The sequence below is a fragment of the Myotis yumanensis genome, unplaced genomic scaffold (genome assembly GCF_028538775.1).
Source record: "Myotis yumanensis isolate MYYU_CA2020_CCGP unplaced genomic scaffold, mMyoYum1.0.hap1 SCAF_11, whole genome shotgun sequence".
In the NCBI taxonomy this organism is placed as follows: Eukaryota; Metazoa; Chordata; class Mammalia; order Chiroptera; family Vespertilionidae; genus Myotis; species Myotis yumanensis.
The window spans coordinates 21,229,312-21,249,009 of NW_027223762.1; the positions used below are offsets into that span (position 1 = coordinate 21,229,312).

Here is a 19,698-nt window from a genome sequence, read left to right on the forward strand (position 1 = left end):
ACTGGTGGGGTCCCTCAGGCTGGCCGTCTCGCAATCCGGGACCCCTTGGGGGATGTCAGAGAGCCAGTTTTGGCCCAATTCCACAGGCCAGGCCGAGGGACCCCACTGGTGCATGAACTCGTGTACCAGGCCTCTAGTATCTATATATACTAAATAAGTGATCTAATCCAGTCTGATAAGAAATCGTCTTCCCAGTGTCAAAATTATTGAGAAGACTTGTTTGAAATATGGATGAATCTTATCCTAAATCTATATACTTAAAATATTAACTAATGATTGAAAAACCAAAAAGTTTATTTCCCATGTCTTAATATTATTCATCACTCTAGGTCTGCATAAAATATAAATAACATAAACTATTTTGGGGGATTAAGTCCTATTTAAAAACAACAACAAGGCAATGTATGGGAGTGAAAGTAATAAAAAATTACAACTGCAGGATTAAGATATTTGATTCACTTGGAAGAAATAAATATGCTTCTCCCAATTACTACCCCTTCTCACATCTCCAAAATAACTGCTTTCTTCATTTCTGATAATATAGTGTAGTTTGCCTGTTTTTGAGTAGGATCATAAAACATGTATTCTTTTGTGTCTGGTTTCTTTTTTTAAAAAATTATTATTTTATTTCAGTCCTTACTTGAGGATATGCTTTTTTATTGATTTTTAGAGAGAGAAGGGAGGTAGAGAGACACATCAATTGGTTGCCTGCCATATGTGTCCCAACTAGGAATCCAACCAGTAACCTAGGTATGTGCCCTGACTGGGAATCAAACCCATACACCTTTTGATGCATGGGACCACATTCCAACCAACTGAGCCACTCAGCCAGGGCATGTTTGTGTCTGGTTTCTTTTGCTCAGTATCACATTTGTAAGATTCATCCATATTGTTGTATGTGGTTGTAATTCATGCAGTATCGTTGCTGAATATTTGGTTATGTGAATATGCCACAATTTACTTGTTCATATTTGATTTGTTTCCAGTGTTTGACTCTTATGGATAACTAGAGGCTGGGTGCATGAAAATTCGTGTACTTGGGTTGGGGGGGTTCCTCAGTCCAGCCTGCGCCCTCTCACAGTCTGGGACCCCTCAGGGAATGTCCACCTGCCAGCTTAGGCCTGCTCCCTGGGAGAACAGGCCTAAGCTGGCAGTCAGACATCCCCCTGGCAGCCCAGGAGCCCTCGGGGAATGTCCGACTACAGCTTAGGGCGGCTGTGGGGAGCCTGCCTAAGCCGCACTCAGACATCCTTAGTGCTGTGGAGGAGGCAGGAGAGGCTCCCGCCACTGCCACTGTGCTGATAGCCATCAGCCCGGCTTGTGGCTGAGCAGAGCTCCCCCTATGGGAGCACACTGACCACTGGAGGCAGCTCTGGCGTTGAGCGTCTGCCCCCTGGTGGTCAGTGTGCATCATAGCAACCAGTTGTTCCCCCATTAGGGTCAATTTGCATATTACCCTTTTATTATATAGGATGATTCATGTACATATCTCTTAGTACACATGTGTACACATTTCTGTTGGGTTTAATCATAGGACTGAAATTGCTGGATTATAGGCAAGTGTTTATTCCACTGTAATGGATAATACCAAATAGTTTTACATAGTGGTTGTACCAATTTGTAGTCCCACCCACCAACAGTTTCAAGAGTTTCTGTTGTTCCACATCTTCACCAACATTAGATAATGTTAGTCTTTTCATTTTAAGCTGTCTGGTGAATGTGTAGTGATTTTTTATTGTGGTTTCTAATTATATTTTCTTGATTATTAATAAGGTTGAGCACCTTTTTGTATATTTATTGGTCAACTCATTTTTCTATCAGACTGTCTTTCTAATTGACTTGTAGGTATTCCTTGTATATTCAGGATGTGAGCCCTTTGTCAGTTATATGTTTCAACTACTTTCCCCTATTCTGGCTTTCCTTTTCACTCTTAATGGTATCTTTTTATGAATAGACATTCTCAGTTTGTTTTTTTTGTTTTTGTTTTTTTCGCTAAAAGTATTACAAAGGGTATTACATAAGTGTCCTTTTTTCCCCCCCACCCTTGACAAGCCCCTGCCCTCCCTTACCCCCCAGTGTCTTATGTCCATTAGTTATGGTTATATGGATGCATACAAGTCCTTCGGTTGATCTCTTACTCCCCTCCCTCCTGTCCCCCAACCCTCCCTGGCCTTCCCACTGCAGTCCGACAATCGGTTTGAGGCAGCTCTGCCACTGTATTTATTATTGTTCAAAAGTTTGTAATGGTCTTAATTATCCATGAAAGAGTGAGATCATGTGGTATTTTTCCTTCATTGACTGGCTTGTTTCACTTAGCATAATGCTCTCCAGTTCCATCCATGCTGTTGCAAATGGTAAGAGTTCCTTCTTTTTAACAGCAGCATAGTATTCCATCGTGTAGATGTACCACAGTTTTCTAATCCATTCATCTACTGATGGGCACTTAGGCTGTTTCCAGATCTTAGCTATGGTGAATTGTGCTGCTATGAACATCTGGGTGCATATATCCTTTCTGATTGGTGTTTCTGGTTTCTTGGGATATATTCCTAGAAGTGGGATCACAGGGTCAAATGGGAGTTCCATTTCCAATTTTTTGAGGAACCTCCATACTGCCTTCCATAGTGGCTGCACCAGTCTGCATTCCCACCAGCAGTGCACAAGTGTTCCTTTTTCTCCACATCCTCTCCAGCACTTGTCGTCTGTTGATTTGTTGATGATGGCCATTCTGACAGGTGTGAGATGGTACCTCATTGTTGTTTTGATTTGCATCTCTCGGATGATTAGTGACTTTGAACATGTTTTCATATGTCTCTTGGCTTTCTGAATGTCCTCTTTTAAAAGGTGTCTATTTAGATCCTTTGCCCATTTTTTGATTGGATTGTTTATCTTCTTTTTGTTAAGTTGTATGAGTTCCCTATAAATTTTGGAGATTAAGCCCTTATCAGATATGACGTTGGCAAATATGTTTTCCCACAAGGTGGGTTTTCTTGTTGTTTTGTTGATGGTTTCTTTGACATTCTAAGTTTTAAGATTGGTTCTGTTATCTTATCCTTCTTCAGTAGTGACTTTTCTGTCTTGTTTATATTCTAAAAGCTTTAGTATTTGTCTTTCACATTTCAATCTACAATCCACCTGGAATTGACTTTTGTATGTGCTATGAGTTGAGTCAATTTTGTTTCTTTTTTTTTTTGTTTCTCCATATGGAGATCCATTTGACCCATCATTATATATTGGCGTGACTCTTGTTTCCTCAGATCTCTAAAGTGCCACCTTTGGTCTTTCTATGGCTGTTTTTATTTTTGGGTTCTCTTTTCAGTTCCATGAGTCCATTTGTAAATTTATCTTTCTCGTAAGTTATAGTTTCGTAATAAGTCTTGATATCTAATAGAGCAAGTGCTCCTTTTTTTTTCCTTTTCTTCGAGAGGGTTTGTTATTCTTGACCCTTTGCTTTTCCATATAAACTTTCAAATAAGCTTATCAAATTTAATGCATATTCATGTACACACATGTATGCATGCACACACAAAACTGTTGGAATTTTTTTACTTATTGTATTAAATTTCCAGATCACTTTGGGTAAAAGTGGCATATTTTCATTGAGTCTTTAACCCATGAGCATAGTATATTTATATGATTATTTAGGCCTTTTGTTTCTCTTAACAAAATTTACTAGTTTTTAAAAAATACTTTTTTATTGAATTTTAGAGAGAGAAAGGGAGATGGAGAAACATTGATATGAGGGTGGAACATCAGTAGGCTGCCTCCTGCACACCCCCTACTGGGGATCAAGTCCACAATCTGGGCATGTGCCCTGACAGGGAATTGAACCAGCAACCTTTAGGTGCCTAGGACCATGGTCTGCAAACTGCGGCTCGCGAGCCACATGCGGCTCTTTGGCCCCTTGAGTGTGGCTCTTCCTAAGCCTTAGGAGTACCCTAATTAAGTTAATAACAATGTACCTACCTATATAGTTTAAGTTTAAAAATTTTGGCTCTCAAAAGAAATTTCAATCGTTGTACTGTTGATATTTGGCTCTGTTGACTAATGAGTTTGCCGACCACTGGCCTAGCACAACACCCAACTAACTAAAGCACACTGGCCAGGGCCAAAAATTTACTAGTTTTGTGTGCAGGTCTTGAACTTCATTTATTATTTTTATTCCTATTTATTTTTTATTTACTTTTTTAAAAAATATATTTTATTGATTTTTTACAGAGAGGAAGGGAGAGAGATAGAGAGTTAGAAACATCGATGAGAGAGAAACATGGATCAGCCGCCTCCTGCACATCTCCCACCGGGGATGTGCCCGCAACCCAGGTACATGCCCTTGACCGGAATCAAACCTGGGACCTTTCAGTCCGCAGGCCGACGCTCTATCCACGGAGCCAAACTGGTTTCGGCTATTCCTATTTATTATTTATTACTATTACGAATGATATTTTAAAACATTTTCTTTTTCTGTTCATTGCTAAGATATAGTTGATTTTGTGTGTTGACCTATGTTCATCAACCTTGCTAAACTTGCTGTTAATTCTAATAATTCTAATAAGCTACCTATATATTTTTTGCCTGTGAATGATAGTCATATTCTTCTTTTCTAATCTTTATTTCTCTTGACTTAATTGAACTGAGTAGGATTGCAACACAGAATCGAAGTGGTAGGAGGTTTTTTCCCCTCCTTATCTCAAAAGGAAAGCTTTCGGTATTTCAACATTAAATATAATGTATTTTTTTGTATATGCCTGTTCCATTTACTGTGGCTTCATAACCAATTAAGAATTTAGTGGCATGAAGCATCCATTTATTATGATCATGGATTCTGTGGATTAGGGATTTATGTAGGGCGCATCATAAAGGTTTATCTGCTTGTTGTCTGAGGGGTTGGCTGCAAGATGGAAAGGGCACAGGGAAGGAATGATCTGAAGGCTCATTTACTCATAGGTCCTCTCCACCTGAATCCTTCCATGTGGTCTCTTCATGTAGGCTAGTATGAGCTTCTTCACAGCATTGTAGCTGGTTTCTCCTAAAGCAAGCATTCCCAAAGAGAGAAAACCAGGTAGAAGCTGTATCTTTTTACAACCTAGTCACAGAAGTCATATGTCTCATTTTTGCTATACCCTGATTGGAACAGTCAGAAGTCCCCATCCATATGTAAGAGGAGGGAACATAGATCCTGCTTTTTGGTGAAAGGAGTGTCTGTTAGACACATTGTAAGAAGAGCACTTGGGATGGCATACATACATATATGTTTATATATGTGTGTATTTAGTTAGAGAAATGCACAGAATAGGATCTGCTGTGAATTTTTATCAGATTAAGAATGTTCCCGTTTCTTCATAATATGAACTTAACGGTTTTGTTTTGAATGGATATTAAAGTTTATAAAATGCCTTTTCTCTGTTGAAATGAAAATGATTTTTTCTGTTAATGTGATTAATTTTGTTAATTGTAATAAATTAATAAATTCAACTTGGTCATGATTATTATCTTTTTAAATATATTAACACATTTGGTTTGCTAATACTTTATTTATTTATTTATTTATTTATTTTTGAGGATTTTTGCATCTTTGAAAGCTCCTTGAGGGTAGGGACCAAATCCCACTCTGGCTCTTACTGAATAATGTTGCTATGAACATTCAAGCGCAAGATTTTATGTGGGCATATGTTTTTATTTCTCTTGGATGTATATCTAGAATTTGACATATTTCCTAATCTGTACCTGGCATACCACATTTCTTTTGTATCATTATATTTCCCATTTTGTCTGCTTTTATTTTACCTACTAGAGACCCGGTGCACGAAAATCGTGCACTGGCGGGGAGGGTCCCTCAGCCTGGCCTGCGCCCTCTCTCAGTCCAGGACTCCTCGCTCCTAACCACCCACCTGCCTGCTGCTCCTTACCTCTTGGCTCACTGTTCCTTAGCACTGCTGCAGAGGCAGGAGAGGCTCCCGCCACTGCCGCTGCGTTTGCCTCTGTGAGCCCAGCTTCTGGCTGAGCAGCGTCCCCTCCCTCCCCCCGCACCGTGGGAGTGCACTGACCACCAGGGGACAGTTCCTGGGATGAGCATCTGCCCCCCTGGTAGTCAGTGCGCGTCATAGCAACCAGTCATTCTGCCGGTCGTTCCACAGTTCGGTCAATTTGCATATTAGGTTTTTATTATATAGGATGTGGTCTCACCTGAATGTCCTTTATTTCAAACACATTGCACACTCCCCAGCCTACTTCTATTTATCTTTTAAATGGCTCCTAGGTTTTGATGAATCTGTACCAGGTATTAATCAAAAGAGAAGTGTTTTCCCAAGTCTCACTTGAGGAAACACTCTTTTGTCACAAAGGCTTTTTGTTATTATTAATCTAGATCATTTTGCTTCATTCCTCTGTCTTTTATTAGCTTTGTTGTTAGTTTATTCTTATCTCAATCTTTATAGTGCAACTCTTAAATGTTTAGGTTTTATCCATTGTACACTATTTCTTTGGTGTGTATTTATAGTAGTCATGTTGTTTCTGTTTTACCTTAGGTTGGTTTAAATATCCTTTTCTCATTTATAAATATAAAGCTTAAAAGCAACAAATTTAAGAGATAAACTGCCAATAGTTTCTCTGGACACTTACTTCCTTGTATTTGTTCTTTGATTAGCCTTAGGTTTACAAGTAGTTATCAGAAGAATAAATACATATTGCATTCATTAACTTTTACCTGGTTTACATGGTTTTGTAAGGCAGACTGAAGATATTTATAATTTGAATTACTTTATACATTTACCTTATTGTAAGCATGAGTGGTTTAAAATTGGAATATCTGACCAGATATAAATTGTTTATTATTATAGGTCATTTACTAGTGCAGTTGTATTAGTTTAAAATAATTTGAAAAGTTAGCGAATTAAGAAAAATGACTGTTCTCATTGTTAATTACATTAATTATATTTAGTGAAATAGTGATAATAAAACAGCCATGTTAATCTTAACACTTAGGTTTTAAAAATCAATGAAAAGTGATAATTCTTTCATTTTCTTTACAGTTCATGTAAATTTTATTTTACTTTAAACAAAAGCAAAAGGAAAAAGGAAATGTGACTTGCCACTTTGTCCACACATTGTTTATTTCCTAGTAGAGAAAATACTCACTTTGGGGGCTTTACCTCTGTTATTTATAGAAACTATTTAGTATATTTGTGTTTCAGTTTCAGAAGGCAAAACCTTTTTGTATTTGAAGCAACTGTACCTTACTCTTAACCGAGTAAAAGATGATTAGAAAAGTAGTACCCGAGGATAACCAAATTACTGTAGAGAATCTTCATGTGGTGCATTAATTCATGTGCTTCTTCCTACGCCTGGAGTTTAGCCACTCCCCAAAGCAGCCCAAGTTTTTTGTCTGAATACTACCTCCTTTTTGCCTGCGTGCTCTGTCTGTTCTCTCTCCTTCAGTTTCTTTGTCTCTCTTTATAAATAAGTAGAAAACCTTTCTTTAGTTCAGAGAGCAAAGGTCCAGGAGAAGAGCTGCAAAGGTCCAGGAGAAGAGCTATCTTAAGAAGTTTTTATTTGTGCCAACTAGAAGTGCTTTGTGGTAGGCCATCTGGACTGGAAGATTTCCTCAGAATGTAAAATATGTCGTGAGATTTAGAAAGCTGGGATTTGCCCTGGACTATCTGGGAAGGCAGCAGGAAACGCAGACAGAACTGGTTTATGTTGCTTGTGAAGTAGGTGGCAAGAATGGAAGACAGCTTGCCTGGTCTCACTTCAGTGTATGGTTCCTCTGCTCTTACGAACTTCTGCACTGGTAACGTATCTCTCCTTTCCTGGGAATTCAGACCTGTCCCACAAACTTTACTACTTGTGACAAAAGAAGTCTGAGGAGTTTAAAATAAATCTAGATCCCTTCCTTTTTTTAAAATCCCTGCTTCCTTTAGAAATATGTGTCAATAATGGCATAAAGTATTTCAGACTATAACCACTGTATAAACAAATATATTTCTGTTGTGAGGGCAGAGTGGACTTTGCTCAACTTGTTCTTTCCCTGCCGCCCCCAAAAAGATGGTCATTATATTATTCTTGGGGTGGGGGGGAGTGCGATTAAAACAGCAGATTTTAATGGAAAACAATCAAGTATTTCTTAAATAATAACAAATAGAAAATTCTGTAGTTAAGCTGAATGTTTGCTTCTATAAAGTCTAACCAAAAAAAACTTCATCAAAAGCAGTCAGTTATCTGAATATCTGTTTTTAATTCTGTGTTAAATTAAGTAAGACTTTGAAAAAAGACCATTTTAATTGTGAATGAATTTTGGAGACAGAAGGAAGTGAAGTCCTTTCCTGGGACTAGCCATTGTGCTCAGAATACTGTAGCAAAATGTTTTTAAAATTTTCTTAACACAATTTCTCTTTTAATTTATGCGAGTAGGTAAGTTTTTAGTAAGAATAACCTACAAGGAAAATACAAACTTAGTTTTTAAAAATAGAAAATAAGCCAACAACATAATTCATGTTAATTTCATTGAAACCAGGAATTAGTCTTATTTTCATATAATCATATTGTTAGCAGGAGGTAATGAATATTGTCGTTTACTAAAGAAATAAAATATGTGAGCTTTAATAGTTAAAATGCCTTATTTAATTACAACTTCTTTGAGAGAAAAACTTGATTAGAAAACATTAATTATTACATAATTATAAATATATATTCATATTAGCTGCTGTGGTTTATTAATATATTTTATTATGGTTTATTTTCAAAAATAAATTTTAGCTGTTATAGAATACATAGTGCATGACTTCTTGATATAGTACTTAATTTATTTCTGTCTTTATATGACAATATTTGAAGACAAATTCCATTTTAGAACAAAACAAAATCATTTAATTTTAATTTGTTATAATTTACTAATGTGATAAATCAGTTGTAATTTTGTTTTTTGTGTTTTGAAGAAATATTTAGAGACTGGGTCTTCATTTGGCTGCATTATATTGATTTTTGTGTCTCTTACTTGCCTGAGAATATGCCTTTTGAACATCATGCTTATATTTATATTTTTGCAGAAATGTTTTCATTCACTATGCATCAAAATCTACAAATTAACCAAACTTGTATTGAAATTTTGGGGTCAGTACTAAATAGGTTCACATCATAGACTAAGTTCTGTTATGTTTTTTACTGAGAAAATAATTAAATTTTGTTTACAAAGAATTTTATTTAGTACAAAACTATAAGGAAGGAAAAAATCCTCTGAAATCCCACTTTCAAGAGATATACCTTGAGTTTCTCTTTACATCTGTACATATGTGTATGGCCATGGATATACAGTTCTACTCATATATAGAATACACTATAAATCTTACCCTGCAAATTTTTTCTTTCCGGAGTATGTTGTCACTCCTACCAGACTTATTTATGATTATAAATATACACCATCCTTTTAAAGACATACATAGTATATCATAGTACAACCATTTATTTAATCAGTTGCCTATTAATAGTCCTTTGGGCTAGTGCTTTTTATTTATTTATTTAAACTATAAAGGCATGGTATTGTTACTGTTTTCTCATGGTTCTCTACCCATATTAGCTCCACTAATCTGATCCTCTGCCATTACCATTCTTTATACAGTAAGGTCTGCCCAGTGTCTTAACATAAGTGCTTTATGAAGGGGAGATCAGAGACCATTTAAAAAAATTTTTAATACTTGTTTTTTGGGTGGTATTTTGTATCATGTACTTTTTTGAAATGGACTTTTTTCCCCCAAAGGTTAATCGGTAACAGCTTATTTTAGGATCATACTATTAAGCCTCAAATCTATCATAAAATCCATCTAGTTTAGTTGTTTTTATGACACAAAACCTCAGGATTTTTTCGAAGCGCAACTCCATTTTTATCTGTTTTGGAATTTACTTTGCAAAAATGATTTCATTTTTTCAAAAAATAAAGTAAGCAAGTCATATATGCAATCTAGTAATCCTTGTCCCCAACCTTTTTCAAAAAAGAAAAATCACTCAACTTCTCTCCCCCATAAAAGTGTAATATACATGTTTTAATATTTATGGCATAGATGTTTCATAGTCTGTGGATGCCTCCGTATACTGTCCCCTGTCCTATACTATCAGAAATGACTATTGTCATAAATTTTGGGTATATTATTCCCTTGCTTTGTAGTGTTATTCTGTAAACAATGGTATTTACTTTTATATTTTTGAACGTTATATTAAGCCCATTTGACTTGCTTTTTATACTCATCATTATATTCCTAAGATTCATACATGAGGTTGCACATAGACATAGTTTATTTTTTTTTCACTGTAATATTCCATTGAATGCTGCTATCAATTTATTTGTGCAGTTTACAGTTGGTGGACAAAAAGGTTGCTTCCACTTTGTTTCTGTTATGAATTATGCTGTTGTGAACATTCTTGAGCATTTCTCTTGAATTGTATGTGTGTGTCAGAGCCCAGGTTGGGGAACTGGCAGGCCACCTGTTTTGTAAATAAAGTTTTATTGGAACATAGCCACACCCAATTATTTACATATTTATCTGTAGCTGGTTTTGTTTTACAAAGGCATCTTAGTAGTTGCTACAGAGACTATATGGTCTGCATAGCCTAAAATATTTACTATCTTGTCCATTACAGAAGTTTGCCTGTCCTGCTGTAGGATCAGGGTATATATACACCTAGAAAGGTAATTGCTGGGTCTTAGGATGTATTTTCAGTTTTACCGGATAATGCTAAGAGTGGGTTTCCCCCCCTCCCCCCAAAATCATTGAAACAGTTTACTTTCTACCAGTAATGTATGGGAGTGACTCCATGTTACTCTGTATTCTTGGGAACACTTGATATTGTCAGGCTTTAATTTTTATTTTTTACCAGTTTGTTGAGTAAAAATGATATTTCATATGGTTCTAATTTTCCTTTCTGAGGTTATTAATTAGGTACTTGAGCCTCATTTCTTATGTTCATTGGCCATTTATTTTTGCTTTTCAATGAGGTAGTCTAGGGATTCTTTTATTCAGGATACTAATCATTTACCAGTTTTAGGTGTTACCACTATCTTTTCCCAGTTTATGAATTGATTTTTCTCTTTATTATTGTGTCTTTTAGTGAGCATACACTCTAAATTCTTCTATATCTTATTTATAGGAACCTCCTCTGTACTTGTAGGATATAAAGATATTCTCTGTTATTTTCTAAAAGTTTTATAATTTTTTCTTTAGTTCTTTAATATACTTGGATTTGATTTTTATGTGGGTGGAGCTAGGGACTTCAATATATACTTAATTTTAATGAATTTGTAAATTTTAATTTAACTTGCAAAGTTCAGATATTACTTCACATATTATTTTTCAGCTAGAATATTTCTCTCTTTTCCCTCTGGGACTCTAATGACACAAATATTAGGCCTGAGGCTGTGTTCATTTTTTGCCCTATTTAGATTGTGCGAGTCATATATGTGATGTATGTATGTAATATACATACAAAATATAATTTTTTTAAAAAACATTTTATTGTTTTTTTTACAGAGAGGAAGGGAGTGAGTGGGACAGAGGGTCAGAAACATCGATGAGAGAGAAACATGGATCAGCTGCCTCCTGCACACCCCCCACTGGGGATGTGCCCGCAACCACGGTACATGCCCTTGACCGGAATCGAACCTGGGACCCTTCAGTTCGCAGGCCGACACTCTATCCACTGAGCCAAACCAGTCAGGGCAAAATATAATTTTTTAAATAGAAAAAGTCGTAATTTCAGAGGTTATTTTCTCTTCTTGCAAACAATTAAAAAAGCTTAGCCTGTTTCCCATAATGTAGGCAGTGAGACTGGAAAGGATTGTTGCTCTAGACCAGCATAGTTAACCCTAACTGCAAAGAGGGAAGCAGGAAAGGTATCACGAAAGATTAGAAATTTGAACATGTAGTGGTTTCAGTTATTTAATTAGAAATATGATAGCCTCTAGGGCATTATTTTATCACAGTGCTTGTAGCACAAAGTAATTCATATTCTCAGTGAAAACTGAGTCATCTAGAAATGACTACATTATTAGTTTGTGCCCTTGTTAGGAAGACAAGAAAGGAAATGCTTCATTTTAGAACAATTTACAGAAAATCATTGACATTCAAAATTGCTAGAATGTTATGGGAATATCTCATTCTAATATACTGGATTGCCAACTTTTGGATATTTAGAATACAGTATATTTATCGCTGCAAAGGTAACACATATTTCTTGACAATTCAGAAGACAAATTAGCTATGATTCACTTTAGTGAAAGTATAATAAACAGCTGTCATTGTAGTTTTAAAACTATATTGAATATTAAAGTTTACTAGTTATATACAAATTTGCTTGCACCTCTAATAAGAGATTTAGTTATGCCAATAAATAGAATAGACTGATGGATAAAGGTTTATGGACCTACTTTCTCCACCACCACCACCCTCCCTCCCCCGCCTGCCCCACACACTCACATGAATTTAAGAATGCTTGAAAATTCACTTGTAGTTTATATTTTAACACTCAAGGCTAGAAACTATTTTTAGAAGGAACTAAGAAAGAAGAAGAAGAAAATGTACTTGAATTAAGAAAAAGAATTGTAAAAAGCCCCCAGAAAATAGATATTCTCTTTACTGAATAGATGTATTCCTAAAAAATGTATTGTGAATGAGAGTGTGGTACCTTAAAGATTGGAAGATAAAAAATAAAAACAAAGTTTTCAAACCGAAAGGGCAAGAGTGATGAATTCTATAGTCTGAGGAGGGAACTCTAATTACAATTTGCTGTGTGACCATGAGTAACTCGCCTCATTTTCCAGAGTCTTAGTTTACTTATCTATAAACTAGAGGCCTGGTGCACGAAATTTGTGTGTGTGTGCGTGTGTGTGTGTGTGTGTGTGTGTGTGTGTCGGGGGTGGGTCCTCTCAGCCCAGCCTATACTGTCTCCAATCTGGGACCCCTCGGGGGATGTCTGACTGCCAGTTTAGGCCTAAACTGGCAGTCAGACATCCCTCTCACAATCCGGGACCACTGGCTCCTAACTGCTCACCTGCCTGCCTGCGTGATTGCCCCTACTGGCCCCCCTGCCAGCCTGATCACCCCTAACTGCCTCTGCCTGCTGGCCTGGTAGCCCCCAACTTCTACCCCCCGCCAACCTGGTTGCCCCCAACTGCCCACTCCCGCCGTCCTGGTTGCCCCTCACTGCCCCTCTCTGCTGGCCTGGTTGCCCTTATCTGCACCCCTCTGCTGACCTGGTCACCTCCAACTGCCCCCAACCCCCCGCCATCCTGGTCGCCCCTCACTGCTCCCCTCTGCTGGCCTAGTCCCCCTGCTGCCCCCCTCTGACAGCCTGGTCGCCCCCAACTTCCCCCACTGCTGGCCTGGTTGCCCCCAATTGCTCCCTCCCGTCCCGCCAGCTTGGTTGCACCTCATGGCCCCCCCTGCCGGCCTGGTCGCCCCCAACTGCCCCCCCTGCCGGCCTGGTCGCCCCTCACTGCCCCCCTGCCAGCCTGGTTGCCCCACACAGCCTGCTGGTCAGTCGTTTGGTCACCCCTCATTGCCCCCCCTGCCAGCCTGGTCACCCCACACAGCCTGCTGTTCATTCGTTTGGTTGTCTCTCACTAACCCCACTGCTGGCCTGGTCGCCCCACGCAGCCTGCTGTTTAGTCGTTCGATCGTCCGTTCGGTTGCGATGGCCCCTGGCTCTTTGTATATATAGATGGCAGGATGGGTTGTTGGTCTTTAGGGATAGTCTCTTTTTTCTAGCTTTAGTAATCTATGAGTGCAAAGTTAATTGTCTTTCACTCTTAACAGTCCTTTATAAAATTGAAACACTGTCTAGAGCAGCCGTGGGCAAACTCCAGCCCGTTTGAAATGAATAAAACTAAAAAAAAAAAAAAAAAAAAAGACCGTACCCTTTTATGTAATGATGTTTACTTTGAATTTATATTAGTTCACACAAACACTCCATCCATGCTTTTGTTCCGGCCCTCCGGTCCAGTTTAAGAACCCATTGTGGCCCTTGAGTCAAAAAGTTTGCCCACCCCTGGTCTAGAGGAAACTTGCTTTTAAAAAACTCAAGCTTCAGAAGCAATGCATTTTAGCTTAAATATATGTTTAAGCAGCATATGATATGTTTTTATTGTGAAATTCATATGATATGGAAGTACTTATACTAAAAAGCAAAACTTTCCCTTTATCCCCTCTCCTTCTAATCTCATTCTTCTAGTCAGAAGTAACCCAATCACCTAGACTTTTTTCTGTGTCTACATTACATACATATATAAATATGAAGTCTTTACTTATTTTTTAGAAGTATTGGGGGGTGTTTTAATAAATTATTCAGTGCATATTGTTTTGCAATTGCTTATTCCACTTGTCTTGTGGCTCTTTCAAAGTTTTAGCTTATACACCTACCACATTGTTTTTAAATGTTGTTTGGTGTCAACATATCATAGCTTGTAAACCCCATTCATGGACTTTATGTCATTTTCAATTTTGTGCAATAATAAACAGTATAGTAAAGACCACCACTGTACGTAATAATAACTATTGAACCCTCATTATATGGCAGTGCAGTGCATTATTTCATCAAATTAACCTCAAGCTTGAGATAAGTACTAATTAGCATGAAGAAATTACACATGAGGAAACCAGTCACAGAGCTGCTAAGTAGCAAACAGATTTACTCAAGCAATGTAACACCAGAGCTCATGTACTATTCTACCACAGCTTTTATTGGATTCCCAACGAGATTCTTGCTTCACCTGAAAAGGTGAAGAGCCGAGATTTTAGACAGGAAGGGTTATAGAATTTTAGAGCTATAAGAACTGAAGAAATCAACTATTATACTGCTTTGCATCTCCATTGTGACCCTGTAATTGATATCCAAACTGGGAAACTTGAGAGTGAAAGAAGGAGCATTATGATAATATTTATATTGAAATAGCAGACATATTTTCCTGGACAAATTGAAGCACATGGACACTTTAACCATAGCCTAGGTCCCCATCTTCTTTTATATGGGTTACTGCAATAGCGGCATCCTGCCTGGTCTCCTAGGATTTACGCTTATCCTGTTTCAATCCATTCTCACATGGCAGCCAAAATGATCTTTTCAAAACAAAAACCTGGTTAAGTCACTTAATAGTTTAAACCCCTTCGTTGGCTCTGTGGAAACACACACACACACACACACACACACACACACACACGTAGTCCTGTGATTAGAATGCTGTGTCAAAAAGAGTAAAGGGCACTTAAATTGTGCGTTGAGGTGTGTGTGTTTGGGTCTCAGATATCAAGACTAGTTTGGTGACCTGAGACAAGCTATTTAACTCAGATTGTTTCAAATACAAAATATAGATACTATGAGGAGGGGGGTGAGATAATAAATATGAACGGTACAATATAAATGCAGGACATTGTTAATAGTTAACTTCATGCTTATTTTGCCCTTTGAAAAATTACCCTTATCACAGTATCCACCAGGTAATGGTAGGAGTTTTACAAGCTGAACCACCTTTCATGTAACTATCCAAGTTTCACAAAGTGAAAACCTTAGTCATTTTTTTTAAAAAAAATCATATTTTATAAAAGTTAAGTGACTTGCCAAAAGTGAAGGCTAATTACCATGTCAATTCTAAAACCCAGGGCTATAACCTTGGCATTATAGCCTAATAATCTTTCTACCAGGCCCTGCGACCTTCCCAAAATAATTAAGATTATTTGTTTATTAAATTGCATAAGTGGTTATTCTTATTTAAATATATAACTAATTTTTGTAAATTGAGAACAATTTAGAAAAGTATATTCGAATAATTTACTGACTTAAGACCTTTGGCTTACAAGTGATGGCTTGCAAAAAGGGAATTTATTGGGTTACATAATTGGTTAGGAACAGTATTGGAGCAACTCTCAGTATTGAAGGTCCAGGCCTTTAGAGGACCTTCAAAGGAGCTGGGTGTAGACAAGACTCTTTTTATCTCTTACAGCCCTAGGCCTGGCAAACTAAGAAGGATAGGCTACACCTTTCTTTCTGAGAAATTAGGGAGAATTCCATTTGGCCTAGCCCATATCTCACAACCACCCCTGTATTGTAGTAGTATTAGATTGAACCCCGTGAAATTACTAATAGTCAATCATATTTTTACCAACTAAACAGCCATTTCATATGGTTCAACCTATTAATAGTATGGGATGGTAAAGGGGAGAATGAGGCATCATAGATTGACAGCCCTAACAGGACCTCACAAAATGGTGTAGTTCCACAAAAGAGAAGATCCGTTGCTCTTCCCACCAGAAGAAGGAAAATGGGAAAGCATTCTGGGGAGACGCCCCCCAAAAAACAGTGACCATAATATACTTACAAAGAGTTTTACGGGGTCAGCTAAATTAGATCACTATGGGAATGAAAAGGACCTCAAATATAAAAATTTCTAAAGTGAGAGACTGAATTGCTCTTACTAGTCCTTTTTCTCAAGCATCTCAGAGTTTGACAAATATCTTTTATGTAACCAGTGTGCCTAAAGCTCTTAAATTATACCTTCTGTATTTTGCTGTCATTTGTTGAATGTCAAACATGTACTGGATACATTCCTCATAATAATCTTATTTAAAGATGAAGAAAGGTTCAAAGAAATAAACTCTAAAGTTACATAGCTTTGGAAATATTTTGTAATTGCTATGTTATAGCTAAACTTTATTTAAATAGTCTTTTTGTTATTTTTACATACTTAACGCAAATACAGCTATGTGCTTATGGAGACCATACCCTTTCTTCATAAAGTTGAAGCATTAGGTGGAAAGAAGGAACAACAGAGAGTCTTTCACTAATTACATAGCAGTGTTTTGTAGAGTTTTTTAATATAATATTAAAGCATGCTTTCTGGTCATTGATGCTGAAGGTGAGTCATTCTCAATCTGATATGTAAAGCAAAACTGAAGTGATTTGTACTGCAAGTTTCCAAAAGTCTACAAAGTGATATATTTAGGGAACATTTTGTTTAAAAAGGGGTATAATATTAAGGGAATTTGACCGTGGGGAAATTTTTTCCTAATTTTAATTATGTTTGACATATTAACTATTTTAAATTAGTTCAAATAGCTATAAAAATTTTTGTATAAGTTAATCTGTATAAAAATAAGTTTTTTTCCTTTAATTTTTCTTATCTTTTAAAAGACTTATATAGTTCTTGTCATTAGATTCTTAAGCAGTTTACTTAAAAATATTCCATATTTCCCTTATTTTATAGATGATAGTATATCTGCTGCAAGTACTTCTGATGTTCAGGATCGCCTCTCAGCTCTTGAATTACGAGTTCAACAACAAGAAGATGAAATCACTGTGCTAAAGGCAGCTTTGGCTGATGTTTTGAGGCGTCTTGCAAGCTCTGAAGATCATGTAGCCTCAGTCAAGAAATCAGTCCCAAGTAAAGGTAATTGTGTTGTATAGCAGAAAGTGTCTTGCTTTTTGCAACACTTTCTTTGCAGTAATATATAAAACTTGTGTATTTTATCAGTGATATTAAAATTGGCGATATAAAACTATAGTTTCTCTTTTGGGTTACTTGTGATTACAGTTTCTTTTCTATTTCCTTTTTCTTTATTCCCAAGAAATTCTGAAATTTTTTTTTATTTTTAAATTGGGAATTGTTCTATAATAACACTAATTGTATTTACAGGCTTTTATGTCATAATATTTGTGTGCATTTAGTATTTTCCAAGTAAATAACAAATTCACTGAGGGCAGGTAGTCACTCATGTGTACTTTTGAATCATTGCCCTTAGCATTACAGAAATGATTTAAATTATTATAGTTTAAACTAGAGGCCTGTTGCACGAAAATATTCGTGCAATAGGCCTTCCCTTCCCCTGGCTGCCGGCACCGGTTTTCCTCCCGCACCTGGGACCCAGGCCTTCGCTCCAGCTGGAGCCACCTTCAGTCTTTGCTCCACTGCTTTTTGCTTATGTATGCAAATTAACCGCCATCTTTCTTGGCGGTTAATTTGCATATCTTGCTGATTGGCCAATGGGAGGTGTAGCGAAGGTACGGTCAATTACCATGTTTGTCTATTATTAGATAGGATAGCTTCATTCTGAGCCTTCTGTGGTCATTAGTCAGCAGAATCTCCACAATACAATGGGAATTTTAAATTCCAGTCATGGGGAGTTTTCACATGTTGAGAGAGTTTGGAGCAAATGAAGTGTGGCCTTTCCCTTTCTCCAATCACTCAGAAAGAATTTATAATTCACATTAATCAAACAATTGAACATTCACTTTCATAGATCTTACTGATTTCTTAGTAGTGTAAGTGAACATAGGCATGATCATTCCCATTTTGGCAACCAGAAAAGTGAGGGTAGTCATTGGCTTATTCTCTACTGTAATATGTCAGTGTAATTGATTAACCTACGGAGGAGGCTTACATAACTTATAGAATCTAGGCTAGATAAAAGATAGTTAACCAGGATATGACGAGAAAATTTGTTAGAAAGATTATGAATTCAGTTTCTGGATGTTGACTTTGAGGTACATATAGTATATAGATGATATTATAGATGGCTGGAGTCTAGTGCTCATATTAGTCTTGGCTAGAATAAGATTTTGGAAAATGTTCATCTTATGGATGATAGTTGAAGCCATAGAAAGGGGAGGTAAAATGAGAACGAGGCTCAGGAAAATTCTGAGCAGGAATTGAGAGCAGTAACTATAGCCACTCTTTCAAAAAATTTGCCTGAGAGGGGAAGGTAGTACCTAGAAGAAGATGCTAAATTAAAGGCCAATTTTAATTTTTATTTTTTAAGATGTTTCGACTTGAGCACAAAGATATGTTGAGGATAAAAGTGCACCAGAGAAGGTGATATTGGTGGTGAGCGGTGATGGTAATTGATGAGGCAAGTTTCCTGTTAGTTTAAAAAAGGATCTTAGAGCAGGTAAAAAACTAGTCTTAGACAGAAAAAAGATCTATCTCTTTCCATGAGATAGCAAGTGAACTTTGCTATATACCACAGTTGTCAGGGCTGGAACTTCTCTTCCTTATCACTTTCTCCTCAGGAGACAGTGATGTCCTTTAAGAAAGTAAGACAGCTCCTGGATGGTGAAAAAAGAGGAGTTAATATTTGGAATGGTGCCCTAGCTGGTTTGGCTCAGTGAATAGAGCGTTTGCCTGCAGACTGAAGGGTCCCGGGTTTGATTCCCGTCAAGGGCACATTGGTGCAGGAGGCAGCCAATCAATGATTCCCTCTCATCATTGATGTTTCTATCTCTCTCTCTCTCTCTCTCTCCCCCTCTCCCTTCCTCTCTGAAATTAATAAAAAATATATTAAAAAATGGTTTAAATGGTTACAAACATTAACTTCCCACCTCCATGCTCTCAAGGTCATTCAGCATTTCTCTCCATAAAAATGCTGAATGACCTTGAGAGCATGGAGGTGGGAAACTTTGGGGGAGGGGCATTCTGCCTGGTTTTGTGGTTCTCATTCTTATCCCTCCCACCCTTGCACATGCTGGGGCTAGGAGTGGAGACTTAGAAATAGCAGAATTCATCTTTTCTATTAGCAGTTAGTAAGATAAATGACAAGGGACTTGAGAGTTCGGTAAACAACTTGGTAGAAACCACTTTAGTTAATAATGTTATATTGTGATTTTTACTTTTTTTTTTTTAAATCTATTTAATTGATTTTTTTACTGAGAGGAAGGGAGAGGGATAGAGAGTTA

The 19,698-nt window shown here is 37.1% G+C and overlaps 1 protein-coding gene across 2 annotated transcripts in view; it reads left to right on the forward strand.

Moving 5' to 3' along the window:
* EML4 (EMAP like 4) overlaps positions 1-19,698 on the forward strand; it is a 163,158-nt gene that overhangs the window by 48,397 nt on the left and 95,063 nt on the right. The window contains exons 1-2 of one of the 2 annotated variants that reach the window (XM_070429099.1): positions 7,714-7,783; positions 17,234-17,416. In XM_070429099.1, the coding sequence (XP_070285200.1) occupies positions 7,717-7,783; positions 17,234-17,416 (250 nt within the window). In that variant the 5' untranslated portion in view covers positions 7,714-7,716. Of the gene's footprint in view, positions 1-7,713; positions 7,784-17,233; positions 17,417-19,698 lie in introns of those variants that run through there. The other variant, XM_070429100.1, reaches the window with a different exon arrangement.